The sequence below is a fragment of the Triticum aestivum genome, chromosome 1A (assembly GCF_018294505.1).
Source record: "Triticum aestivum cultivar Chinese Spring chromosome 1A, IWGSC CS RefSeq v2.1, whole genome shotgun sequence".
NCBI classification, from domain to species: Eukaryota; Viridiplantae; Streptophyta; class Magnoliopsida; order Poales; family Poaceae; genus Triticum; species Triticum aestivum.
Window position 1 is genome coordinate 252,086,440 of NC_057794.1, and position 13,098 is coordinate 252,099,537.

Consider the following 13,098-nt stretch of genomic DNA (forward strand, 5'->3'; position numbering starts at 1 on the left):
CTATGTGTGTGTCTTCAGGTAGGATTCTTCCGATCTATACTTCTCTTTATCAGCAACGATTGTTGTTCTGCTACGCTGGTCCTATGGAGTCTTAACACGACGACTTTCAGACTGTCTACTGCAATAAGTTTTGCTCGACTTCGACAAGGGAGGGACGATGACGGTGACACGTCTTCAGCTCTCTTCAGTGTTTGTGTCGCTGCTAGATGGTCTATGGATCTGAACATAATTTTATTATTTCTGGTGTTTGTTGATAAAAAAAATTCATAAAAAAGAGAGAAAAACTTATTATCATTTCCGTTTGTTTTTTGGCGATTGGTTTGAGACTGGGGTCTTGTTTGTTCTTGCCTTTCCGGTCCCCTCTTCACCTCCGTCGGCCGTCTCCCCTGTTCTCCCGTCCCAAACCTCTTCCCTTCCCACGGAAACGCGGCTGCCACCTCGAAGCCCGACCACCGGGCTGGTAAGGGAGCCCTAGACTCTGCAACTGCATTGCTGTTCGTTTTGCTCTGGTCTTCTCTCTGCTGTAAACAATCGATCCACCCGGATCTTTCTTAGTAAAGATGGATCGCTGTTGAGCCCCGTCAAATAGGGTTTACGCAAGCTGCTGTTGCTGCATCCGCCCTATTTTCCAGTAAGATTTGGGGGCTTCGACTGAACCCACACCACATGCCCCGTGTGAAGTCGCCCCCTGGAATATACAGAGCCATGGAGTAGCATCGCCATAGTCTGGTGGAAGTTAGGGCACCTTCTCCATTAGCGATTCTGCAATCCATTCGTTGTTTCCTTGGGAATTTGAGTTAATCTTGCATAATTTGGTTATTTTAGGTGCTTTTTTTGTAGTTTTATGTAGAAACTAGAAAGCGCCATTCGTTTTTCAGAATTTTGAGACATAGGCTATACATTGTTCACATTTTGGGATATAGAGCTATAAATGCCTTTATATGGCATAGATTGAGTATGGTAACCAACAACTGGAAAACAGTTTTGCTTGTGTAATGTATCTTATAATTAGATTTCTACACGATAACATTTTGTGCCTTGGAGGATTGCTTGATTTATTCTTCTTCTTTTGGCAGTCCTATGGAAGAAGGCAGTGACTATTATGTTGTCAAGAAAGGGGACATGGTTGCTGTTTATAAAACTTTAAATGATTGCCAGGCGCAAATTTGCTCTTCGGTATGTGATGCTATATGAAGAATTTTCAGTTAACTTGCTTGCACTTTACCTCTATGCTGATGTATAAGATTCTTATTATGCCATTATCAGAAGTCAGAATTATGTCATAATGTATCAACCCTACTATGACTACTCTCAACATGAAGTTGTTTTAGCAAATGTTCCACTTGTCCTTGCTCCCTCAGTCAAGTCTGTATCCTAAAATCACCATGGTTGCATATGTACGAAGTTTTACTAAACCTTGTTTCTTTTGCCTTCTGGCCTTGGCATGTTCCATACTTAGTGGAAGGGAGATGAACATGTCAGCACAGCTCCTTTTGTAGCTTCTATCAGTGTTTGCTGTTCCATGCCTTAGTGAAGTAGTGAACTACTAACATTGTTCCTTCCAATTTTTCTAATGCTGGTTAACCAGGCTGAGGTTTCAATATTTCTTGATATTTACTTGAAGTTAATTGGTTGGATAGATACATACTGCTAGTTTTATGAACAACAATTAAATCATTATTTGTAGCTAGGTTAGTACGTTACTGTATGGTTGGTTCCGCAGGTGGAGTTTGCTATACATTGAACCTCTTAAGGTTAGCTAATCACAACAATCTTGCAATACCTCAAAATATATTAGCTAAATTTGATATGTTTGATTTGAGAATTATATGCCAATTCATTATGATGCTCAGTTGCTACCAATGTTTGCTTGTATTAGCTAAATTTAATAAGATGTATACCTTTTCATAATATAGCGTATTCATGACTCCGCATAATTCCAGTTGAACCACTACAATATTGCTTTCAATTCCTTGTTATTTTGATGAAATATTGTACTGGTCTGGTTATATACAGTTAACCACAGGATTTATGTTTTAAGCTGGGGAATAGTGTAATAGCAGCCTGTATTTCTGCTACAACTATCCAATACTATATATATTTTGTGTGTTCTTCATGTTTACTATGAAAATAACTTGGAATCTGCAGATAGCAAAACTATAAAATGATCATAGTACATGAACCTCGAAAACAAGGTGGGATGGAAGATGAACCATTCACCAGCTTATCACCATTCCTATATTCTTACGAGCAAAGGCGTTATCTTCTCACATTTTGGTTTTGTTTTTGAAAGGTATCTGGTCCTGCTGCAAGTGCCTACAAGGGTTATTGCTGGAGCAAAGAAAAGGCAGAATACCTCTCTTCACGTGGACTAATCAATGCTTCGTATACAATCAGTGCATCTGAACTTAGGGAAGATTTATTGGGTGCCCTTGTGCCCTGCACTTTCCAGGTAAACCGCTAAAAATTGCACTTGAATTTGTTTTTCATAATCAGATGACATGTTATAATCTGAAAATAGTTACTATGAGGTATGAGGTCAAAGCTTGTATGATGAGTTATTTTCTTGTTTTTGACCTAGTACAGCTGGCATCTTTGATGCATTGAATTATCATATTTTTTTTTCTTTATAGGAGGTAACTGCTACTAGTTCAAACCAACGAGCTCCAAATCTGTCCACCCTCGGCAGTGATATAAGATATCAACCTGGCATCCATAATGATATAAAACATGAGCCTGGGACACAACCTGTGGATCTGAATTATGTAAGTTCTGCTATTGCAAGCAGCCAACCACTCATAATATCATCAATTACGTCGTATTGTGTTATTACAGAGTGTCGCTGGATCTGGTCAAGCTCAAGGTTACTCAGTCCAGGAACATGCATTTAGTGGGCAGGTATGTAACATGTCACGACTAAGAATATGCAGCACGCAAATTATGCGCTTCTAGCATATATTTCCCCTTTTCAAATATAATTGCAAGCACTTGTCTAATATGGAAGTATTGATATTTTTTTTATATGATGGGCTTATATTGCAGGAAGCCAAACCAAGGTCCTCCAGTTATTCCTTGCCAAATAACCTTAACCACACTGGAGCTTTTGATGCACAACCTGTCTCAAAACAATATGTAATGTTTGGTCATGTTTGGACTGGTTGCTTATAAGTTTTCCAATCTGTTTGAGATGCTGTAGGAAGTGATCTATGCACTTAAGTTCCGTCTAGTAGGTCGAATATCAAAGAAGCTAAGCATACATAGTTTCAATTTTGAAATATCTAATATGCTTCAATGGTAAATATTTGTAATTGGTGTTGTTAGACTCACGATGCTGAATTAGATAAGATGTTCATTGGCAGGATAGCGCAATATAGCCTCAGTGTAGAATCAGGATCAAACCAGATTCTACAAAATAAACACTTTAAACATCTGTAGTCAACTATAGAAATTATACTTACAACTTAAATTTTCGAAAATGTAGTGGATGCTAAAGATCATTTATTATTTATACATATTATAATGGATATGAAGAAAAAAAAGGTTTGCCAAAATTATCTCTCGAAATAGGCTTTCGCCCCGCTTTATAAATAAAGCCACCAGCTTGGTTCGCCAAAATTATCATTTGATAAGAAGTAAGATGTTACACTAAAGAGGACATATACAGTCAATGATCCTACAAATTTTTGTGTTACGTAGGATTAGATTGGTCCAATCAATAGGTCTTACAATGTAGGATTGTATGACTTGAATCAAGATTCTGACTTAGCATCACTATTTTTTTATTTTGCCACAAAATCAACCAAATAGGTCTTCAGTTACGAACCTGTTCTGGCACTAACTCAATTCCATTCATGAACATGTTCTGATTAAAAAGGAAAATTTTATCCAGATGTATTTTTGCATGATCATTTACTGAAAGCTTGTATATTTATAACCTGCTCACATCAGGCCATTAAATTATGAGGTATTTTTCAAGTGTGCTTATTTGTTGTATCTCTTGGCTGCTATACTTTGTTTAGTCAAAGCGGGTGTATTAATATTGTATAATCTATTCAATTAAGACTATCTGCCCATAATAGGTGTTTCAAGTATATTCATTTCCTGCACCTAAAGACTTGCACCTAGCCTTATAACTGTTGCAGCCAAACTATTGAAACAATAGAACTTTGATGGTTGTGTGGTTACCTACTTCTCTTGCACGTAACTTGCCTCAGCTGGCCATCAGCGCATGCTATATTTTCATGTTGAATTTATACAAGTTCTGCACTTTTCTGGTCATCAGATGGTATGTGTGGTTCACTTTGATGGTGCTTCAAAAGGAAACCCAGGAAAATCAGGTGCTGGAGCTGTACTTATGACTGAAGACGGGAGAGTGGTACAGTAAATATTTAATGTACTTCAGAGTTTATCCTTTGCAGTTTTGGTCTGTCGATCTATCCCTTGACTTCATGTCCTGACATATCCTTGAAGATATCTCGACTTCGTGAGGGTCTTGGTGTTGCTACCAATAATGTTGCTGAGTACCGGGGCCTTATCTTAGGACTGAAATATGCTATCAGGCTTGGATTCAAGAGAATCAAAGTATATGGTGACTCTCAACTAGTCTGTTATCAGGTACATGCTTATGAGCTTCTTTTTTATCAGTGATCAAGTTGCCCACATTTTATGGTTGTCTGGCAACTCTGCATTTTCATGCTATAATCTAAATCACAAGTCATGCGGCTAACTGAAACAGTAAGAGAACAACTGGAAAAAGAGAGCGAAAGTCATACAAATCTTAGTTTTACTTGTGCATTATTCTACAGGCAACTAGGAATCAATATTCCCATATTTAATGCTATGTAGGAAAACATTAATCAGAAACACTCAGGATGTCTGTAGCATTTTTCTTATTTTTGTAGCACTTCGTTTACTCTGAAACCTTCAACGTGCATATCAGCACCTTAAAACCTGGAACTGTTCTTGTAACCATCGTGCATTTTCTTTGAGAACTTCACTGCACAACTATTGAGAGTGTAAACTAGAGCAAAGGAGGATAAACAGGACAAACGTCATTTTACAAACGATGTTAAAAATTTCTATCGAAATCATGGGGCAAAGAAAGATGATGTGGAGACTAGAAAAGATATTTTTTCTTTTGACAGCCTTCTCATATCTCTTAAACAGGTGAAAGGTACGTGGCAAGCAAAGAAAGAGAACATGATGGAACTGTGCAAAGAAGTGAGAAAACTTCAAGAGAACTTCATCTCTTTTGAGGTCCACCATGTGCGACGGGTATTGTACATTCTATTCCTCTCGGTATATTGGTGTCCTAATAATTCCAACGTGCTGTTGGTTTGGTAATTTGACATACAGGCATGCATAGTGAGGCCACATTATTTTCTTCGCACTTCCTAAAGAGGAACCTTAGCACTTGATGTTAAGTCATGGGCACTTATTGGCACTGGTAACTGTGCATTTGAGAAAGATTGTGTTGTTAGCGTTAGACTTGCAGGCAAGGGTTGCGTGACAAAGGGTGCCTTGGAGAGGCATTCTTTCTTCTATTACCTGTCAAGATGAAATTGCTAATACTCTTTGCGGGGAAATATAAAGTAAAATGCAAGTACTAGTTTACTCCTATTTGATTCATAGTCACATACAGCGGATTGTGGGCACCTCCTAAACTTCTGAATGAACCGAAACCAGTACATTATTTTCTCTTTGGTTTTGCATCCACACCAATGCATCATCCTGTTCTTATACTTTCCATGTGGAAGAGCAAATTCAATTTACAGCATAACAGTGCCTTGACAATGCAAGATAATACTCCCTCCGTCCGAAAATAAGTGTCTCAACTTTAGTAAGTTAGTACAAAGTTGAGACACTTATTTTGGGACAGAGGGAGTATGTTTTATGCTTCCTGTACTGCATTTTGTGTGTCTGCTTCAGACAGCAATATGTTTGGCTTTGCTGATCTCTGTCCATTTTCTGAATGTAAGGAATGGAACTCTGAGGCGGATCGCCAGGCAAACATAGCCATCACCCTCGCAAGTACGATATGTTCACCCCATATTTTCTTCGCATTTCATGTGCTTAATCATTTAACCTTGTCGGCTTGAACAAACTACGCACCACAGGCGGCGCGGTTTCTGAGGAGCGTGGCGACGGCTTCTGAGCTTGTGACAGTAGCCTTGTCCGACTATAACTAGTCTATGTATTTAGTTAACAGTAGTCTTACCCTAAAAAGAAGTTAACGGTAGTCTGTGTTGGAGTGGTTATCTGTGTCCATTTTCTTGTATTTAAACTTGGTTCTCTGTCTCCAGTTGAATGTGATGCACTGTCCTTCTCCTTGTTGCTTATTACTGGTTGAGCCTCTTTTGGACAATCAGGTAGCTTTCTTGCCGTAAACTTCCATTCGATGGCCTTTAATTTTGGTTTGCTTTGTTTGCCTCTTCACAATTATTTTGGCAGAAACAGTAGTATTCCCCCGTCCACAAATATGAATATAAGATGTTCTAACTTTTATTTCTGATTGGAGGTATATAGACACGTTTAGTGTTTTTGTTCATTCATTTTAGTCCGGATTGAAATATTCAAAACATTTTATGTTTGTGAACAGAGGGAGTATGTTTCTGACCAAGCAAAACAATTTAATGACAGCTTTGCGATTTACTCCCTCCGTTCCTAAGTACAATGTAGAGAGATTGTTTGATAAAGTGTTACAGGGAGTACACAGAGGCAGGGGGGTAAAGAGGGGGGGGGGGGGGGGGGGGGGGTGTGGCTGGTTAATTTTTAAAGTCACCCAGGAGCCTGATACGGTGAAAAAATGATTATTCATGGCCGAGTGAAAACACTAGCTTGTGACATTTTTCTTCTTACATAAAAAAGTTTCTTCTACATGTATACAAGACGATAATATATGAATGAACTCACTCATTTCATGTATTGATCTTGTTTTTAGTCAAACATATTTAAGATTAATCAATTGATGGAATAAAATATCTTTTTTCCCTACGGCAATATCTTATGTCTCCGGCTCGAAGGATCCTTTGCCCACAAGAAAAGATCCAACCTTTTCTCCTCCTGCAACATCAGTGTAGGAATAATGTCTCCCACGACCGATTCCTATCCCCATGATGCGTCTATCGTTGTCGGAGGGTGTTTTGAGTTGTATCTCTGTTGGATCTGATTTTGTTTGTTTGTTTACATGTTTTATTTTTCTATCTATAACTCTTTTCATCGGCGATGGTTGTTGCCATAGTCCACTGATCCTGCGTGTTCTTAGCACGATGACTTCTCGTCTGTCTATTACAATAAGGTTTCTCCAGTGTTTCTAGTAGTTGCTAGGTGATCCATGGGCCTCTTTGTAATTTTTATTAACTCCTGTGTTCTTTATACTACCGTGGTTGATTATAGATCGGAAGTTTCTATCGAAAAAATAAAATAAAATAATAATATTTGTGACACCAAATTAATATCATGAGATCATGACATCTGTTTTCATAATATATTCATTTAGTATTGTACTTTTTTTTCTTCATATTGTTACTATTAACTCGGCCCAACTTAAGACAAGATTAAGTGAGCCTTGTATACATGGAAAGAGGGAGCACTGTTTACAGAACCTCAGATTATTTTTGTACCTGTAAATATATTTTTCTTTCTAATTTAGGGTCTATTTGGATTGGATTTTCATGAGAATTTTGGTGGATTTGATTTCTAAGTAGCACCTTTTTCCTATGAAAGCCCTTGGGGTCATAATATTGGGTTTACCAAATTCCTCTATCATCCGCTCATATGTCCCCCATTCCATATGAATCTCAACATGAGCTCAAATTTCATTTTTCCTCTAATAAGTCCATGAGGGGTTTTGGAATCTCAATGTAATTTTTATTATGTTTGACATGCTTTGTACTTCCGCTGAACTTTGATAATAAACCTGGATCGTTTTCGCAAAAAATAGTCTAATGAACTTTCACTCTTTCCTCAATCCTCCAAACTTTTTGTATTTGTTTCATGTGCACCAACCAAGGACACATAATGCAGATTTTCTTTGTTCTAGAATCATACAGGACTAGAAGGGGTTGGGCGCGCTTTGCTACGCCGTTGGTGTTGTTGGTTTTGTTAAAAAAAATTAACCACTTTGTTTCAAAATATAAGGTGTATTACTTTTTGAAAAGTCAAACCTTTTAGTTTGATCAAATTTGTAGAGAAATGTATCAAAATCCATAATTTCAGATCGGTATGATTAGATTCATCATGAAATGAATTTTCATACTTTTTTGTTTAATAGTTCATTAAAAAAAATATTATGGATGTCAATATGTTTGCTCTGAACTTGGTCAAAGTTAGAGAAATTTGACTTCTCAAAAAACTAATACCCCTTATAGTTTGGGACTGATGGAATATTTAGTTTCATGGATAGGGGAGATGATGGAGTGTGTTTAATTTTTATTTATAATGCGATGATTTGGTTGAACTTTCGTGATTGATTCTATGTTATCCACTAACCAACCTATATCTATGTGGGGAAATATCTACGTCATTGACTGCATGAACTATATTGGTGCTATAGTATCACATGGTTTTTCCTGGATGGTGGGAGGATGCGCGGGATTGACATGTTTTTATAGGCCAGTTGCTGCTGATTGATTTGAAAAAATCATTGGCCCGGTCAAAATTGTAAACCAAATCCAAAATTGAATGTCTCAATTGAATGAAAGGGCTTCAAAATTAGAGAACATAGTGAATTAAAAAAAAACTGAATGAGAGAGTTTGAGAAATTGTTGACCCGGTCAAAATCGGGTGACCCAATTCTAAATTGAATACCTTAATTAATTGCGAGGCCTTAAAAATTAGGAAGCATAGTGTACAGTAGTATAAAAGAATTAAATGGGAAAACTTTGAGAAATTGTTGACCCGGTGAAAATCGGGTAACCCAATTCTAATTGAAGACCTCTATTGAATGTGGGCTCTTTAAATCTAGGAAACATAGTGTTATAGAGGATGCAGTGTATAATATAAAAGAATTGGATTTTTTTTTTGAGAAATTATTGACCCGGTTAAAATCAGATGATCCAATTCTAATTGGAGACCTTAATTAAATGTGGCTGCATAGTGTTATAGATGATTTCATGGTACTGTGGAGCACTCTTATATTTATTTACGGAGGGAGTACATGCTATCTCAATGCTGTATTTTTTTTCCTTTCATATGCAATGTATGTCTTAAAATTCCTCGATCGGAACTGTTTATCCCTGGAACTCAAAGGCCACAAAGGTATTTATCTAAACGTGAAGTTTGAGATTGGGCTCAAACCATCAGCGCTATAACAAGAAGCACTAAAGGTGTAAAGCACATCATGCATCTCATGTCTACTTAATTGCAACAGAAACACATAAATAATGTGAAGCGTAAGTTGACAAAGATCAAGCAAGTTCCTGCTTATTGGAACATTGACCATAAAAGCCAAGAACCACCAAAAACTGGATGTCCTTTACCACCAAAACCAAGGTACTCCTACTACTTATTCTAAATCATTTTGTGCTAATGAAGTGTAGATAGAGCAGTAGGTCTTTAAACCCAAAACATAAATAAATCTCCAAACGGCAGAAACCACTGTCAACACTTCACTTGTCCGGCGGCAGTGGATGAGGAGCCCCGGCAGGGCGCATATGGGCGACGCGGCTGTGCCTGTTGGAGTGCAGCTCCGGGGAGAAGGTGGGGCTGCGCAGCGGCCGGTACTCCGGCACCAGGCGGCCGGCCCTGTACCGCACGCCGCACGCATTGCACAGCGTCTTGCGGCCCTCCGGTCCCTCGCGCCATTGCGGCGTCTCCGCCGTCCCACAGTGCCGGCACAGCCGCTGCCCCAGGTCAGAAAGCGCCGGCGACACCACCCCCTCCGTCCGAGGCGCCACCACCGATGGCTTCGGCTCCACTGTCTCCACCGCCGGGACGTTCTTGTTCAACAGCCACTCCCGCTCCTGCTCCGCAGCCGCCCCCTCGCGCCATCGCGGCTTCTTCATCTTCCCGCAGTGCTGGCACCACCGCTGCTCCGGCTCAGCCGCTGTCGGAGGCCACGCCAAAGTCCGTCGCTGGCGCACCACCCTCTTCGTCTGAGACCCCACCTCCGACGGCTCCGCCTCCATAGTCTCCAACGCCTCGCCGCCGCCAACCTCCAGTCCCTGCAAGAGCCAAACATTACCTCCATTTCCCTTACCAAGCAACCCCAATTCCCTGACCAAAAGGAACAGCGTGCGGAAAACGCGTACCTCCTGATGAGAGGGTGCATACTCCGGGCGTTCCCTTTTGTACCGCACGCCACACGCGTTGCACAACGTGCGGCAGCCCGCTGCCCCCCTGTGCCACTGCGGCGTCTTCGTCGTCCCGCAGTGCCTGCACCGCCGCTGCCCCGGCCTAGCCGACATCGCCCCGCGCCGCCGGCGCACCACCTTCCTCCGAGACCCCATCACCGCTGGTTCCTGCTCCATCTCCTCCACCGTCGGGAATGCGTCCTTGTTGGGCAGCGACTCGAGCTCCTCCTGGGCCCGACGGGCCCCCATCACCGCTAGCTCCAGGTCCATCTCCTCCACTGCCGGGAACGCGTCCTTGTTGGACAGCCACTCGAGCTCCTCCTCCGCCCCCTCGCCGCCTCCGCAAGCCGCCACCTCCAGCCCCTGCAACTGCAAGCACCAACCTTCATCGCCGATTCCGTACGACGAGACCCCCCAAAAAGCCTCACCGAAAGGAAAAACCTACCAACTGGTCAAAGAAGGACTGGAGGTCGCCGCCGCTACAAAAGGAGATCGTCAACGACCGCCTCGCCGTGGAGCCCGTCCGCCTGCTTCTTTAGCCCGAGAGGAGAACGCGAAACTTCTGTGCTTGGTGGGCTTCTAGGAGAAGGTAAGTCGGTGAGGCGACCCACACACAGCATTCACATGGGTGGGCTAAGGGGCTTCTTTTGAAGTTCGCTGGCGGGAGTGGGTTTATGATTTTTACCTTTTCTTTTCGTTGGACGCGCGAGTTTGGAATTTGGAGATGGCCACCGTAAAAACGAATGAAGCGGACAAGACATCACTTTTTGTTTTTTTAACAAGAAAACAGTAGGAAAAAAAACCTACTGCAAAGTTTTAAACTCACCTCTCCACAAATAAAAAATAAAAAAAATTACATCACCAGCCTAGAGCTGCAATTTGTTGTTTTCCATTTGTATTTTGCATTTTGTTAACCTGTGATGGCTTGAGGCGAAGATAGGGCGTCACTGATCTGACTCCCTACAGCCGTCAGATGCCTCCCCGACGTGGCTATAAGATCCCCTTGTGTCTTTCCTCTTCCGGCAAACAAACTCGTTTGCCTCTCATCTCGCAACAATTGTCGTAATGTCGTCGCTCGTTGCCCCCGCGACATTCCATCGCCTCTCGCTTGTAGCACGGTGGCGCTGCTCACCGGTTGCATCACCGGTGCCCACTAGTCCGCCCTATGCACCAAATCGTACAGCCAGACCTAGCAAAAAATCGTCTCGTTGGTCCCCAACATTCATCACCGGCGCAACCCTACCATAAGTCGTCGTTGTAGCCGGTTGCAGCAATGGCGGGTGACGGGTCCAACATGTGTCGCAGTACATGGCACAAAACGTTGTGTGCATCGTTGGCTCAACCCCTTGCAACATTTTCTATCGCCAGTCCGTGTTGAAGCTTTTTTCCATCTATGGTTGAAGCTCTTCGTCTCAATGGTTGCATCTTTTCTGGTTGGGCAGTGTCCAGTTGAAACTTTCTATATCGCGAGTTGAAGCTTTTTCCATATACGGTTGAAGCTTCTCATGTCAATGGTTGCAACTTCGGTTGTGCAGTGGCCAATTGAAGCTTTCTATATCACTAGTTGAAACTTTTTCCATGTATGGTTGAAGCTTTCATGTCAATTGCTGCAATTTGTTTTGGTTGTGAAGTGGTCAATTGAAGCTTTCTATATGGTCGGTTGAAGCTTTTCCATCTATGGATGAAGCTTTTCATGTCAACGGCTACAACACTGGTATGCAGCTGTTCTAACATTCGCCTCCAGTGGTTGTGCGTCGCTGGTCATCAGCACAAGGAATCTACAGTCCCAACATGTCAATTCTTCATTCCAGGACCCTCCATCACTGTTCCAGCATGTGCCCTTGGTGTCATCGCAACTCGTGTGTGCCAGAGGCGAGTGTTGCATGAGAGGGAGAGGAAAAAGGAGGTGCTGATCGTGGCTATTTTCTCCGCCCTACGATGGCTTGTCCTAGCAGCACGCAACAACAATGCCGCCCAGCTTGCCGCGACGTGTCACGATGATGAGGGAAGAGAAGTGGAGTGTTTCCCAGCAAGCAACGTGTCATGTAAAAGGTAGAAGAAAGGAGAGGTCCATGTGGATAAGATACAAGAGGTGAGGGAGGAGTATAATGCAAAAACAAAGAATAAAAAAGAGAGCGCATGATCTGGTGGGATCTGACGTCACGCGTGAGACCGGCAGAAACTTTGGTCGGTCACCCGAAAGGATAATTTACCAAATTGATACCAAGTCATTAGATAAGAAAGGCACCACTAGGCACTAGACGACTGGCAAAATGCATGGAGCAGTCGCATACAAGTCGCCCGATGCATCGCTCCTTGATGTCGGATCGGGATGTCGCTTCCCCCACCTCGCACGCGTCCTCCACACTCCTCGCTCTCGAAGAAAGGAGCATGATTTTCTTGTGCTCCATGTCTCCTGCCTGCCTCCCTGGCCCATGTCTCCAGGACACCTCCCGGCACGAATGACGATCGCGACAGCTCAGCCATGGCTGCTTGCAGCTCCTGGGTGTGATGGTTGCAGCACCACCTCTGGAGTTGCGTGCGACACCTTTGCCACCCCCAGCAGCACACCTTGCTGTTTGTAGCATCAACCATCCACGGTAGCTATAGAAGACATTTGCAACATCAGTCCACCCCGTTGCAGCACTCTACGCCGCCGTCGAAGCTTCCTGCATCGCTGGTTCCAGCATCTCGCCGCGCCAGTTTTAGCACCGCTCACCTCTGGTCGTAGCGTCGCCCGCCTCCAGTCATAACACGACTCGCCAGTTGCTACTTGTGGAATGTGTTGGGATTTCCCTGAAGAGGA

At 42.3% G+C, this 13,098-nt stretch overlaps 2 protein-coding genes across 4 annotated transcripts; one reads left to right on the forward strand and one right to left on the reverse strand.

Annotated features, from left to right (window-relative positions):
• Nucleotides 1-302: 302 nt before the first annotated feature.
• Nucleotides 303-6,341, forward strand: LOC123044797 (uncharacterized). 3 transcript variants are annotated; one of them, XM_044467680.1, is made up of 11 exons: nucleotides 303-460; nucleotides 1,077-1,176; nucleotides 2,294-2,452; nucleotides 2,634-2,765; nucleotides 2,836-2,898; nucleotides 3,043-3,132; nucleotides 4,283-4,375; nucleotides 4,471-4,614; nucleotides 5,167-5,274; nucleotides 5,979-6,030; nucleotides 6,117-6,341. In XM_044467680.1, the coding sequence occupies exons 2-11, from the start codon at nucleotides 1,081-1,083 to the stop codon at nucleotides 6,152-6,154; spliced, it is 975 nt and encodes a 324-aa protein (XP_044323615.1). In that variant the 5' UTR covers nucleotides 303-460; nucleotides 1,077-1,080; the 3' UTR covers nucleotides 6,155-6,341. The 3 variants fall into 3 exon arrangements, with proteins under 3 accessions (XP_044323615.1, XP_044323620.1, XP_044323619.1); XM_044467685.1 differs by lacking the exon at nucleotides 303-460 and adding an exon at nucleotides 520-631; XM_044467684.1 differs by lacking the exon at nucleotides 303-460 and adding an exon at nucleotides 715-735.
• A 3,062-nt stretch (nucleotides 6,342-9,403) lies between these two features.
• On the reverse strand, nucleotides 9,404-12,779 carry LOC123180956 (GATA-type transcription factor SRE1-like). The gene is made up of 3 exons (XM_044593191.1): nucleotides 12,648-12,779; nucleotides 10,251-10,661; nucleotides 9,404-10,163 (listed from the first exon to the last, which is right to left on the reverse strand). Exons 1-3 carry the CDS (start codon nucleotides 12,777-12,779, stop codon nucleotides 9,609-9,611), a joined length of 1,098 nt encoding a protein of 365 aa, XP_044449126.1. The 3' UTR covers nucleotides 9,404-9,608.
• Nucleotides 12,780-13,098: the final 319 nt, after the last annotated feature.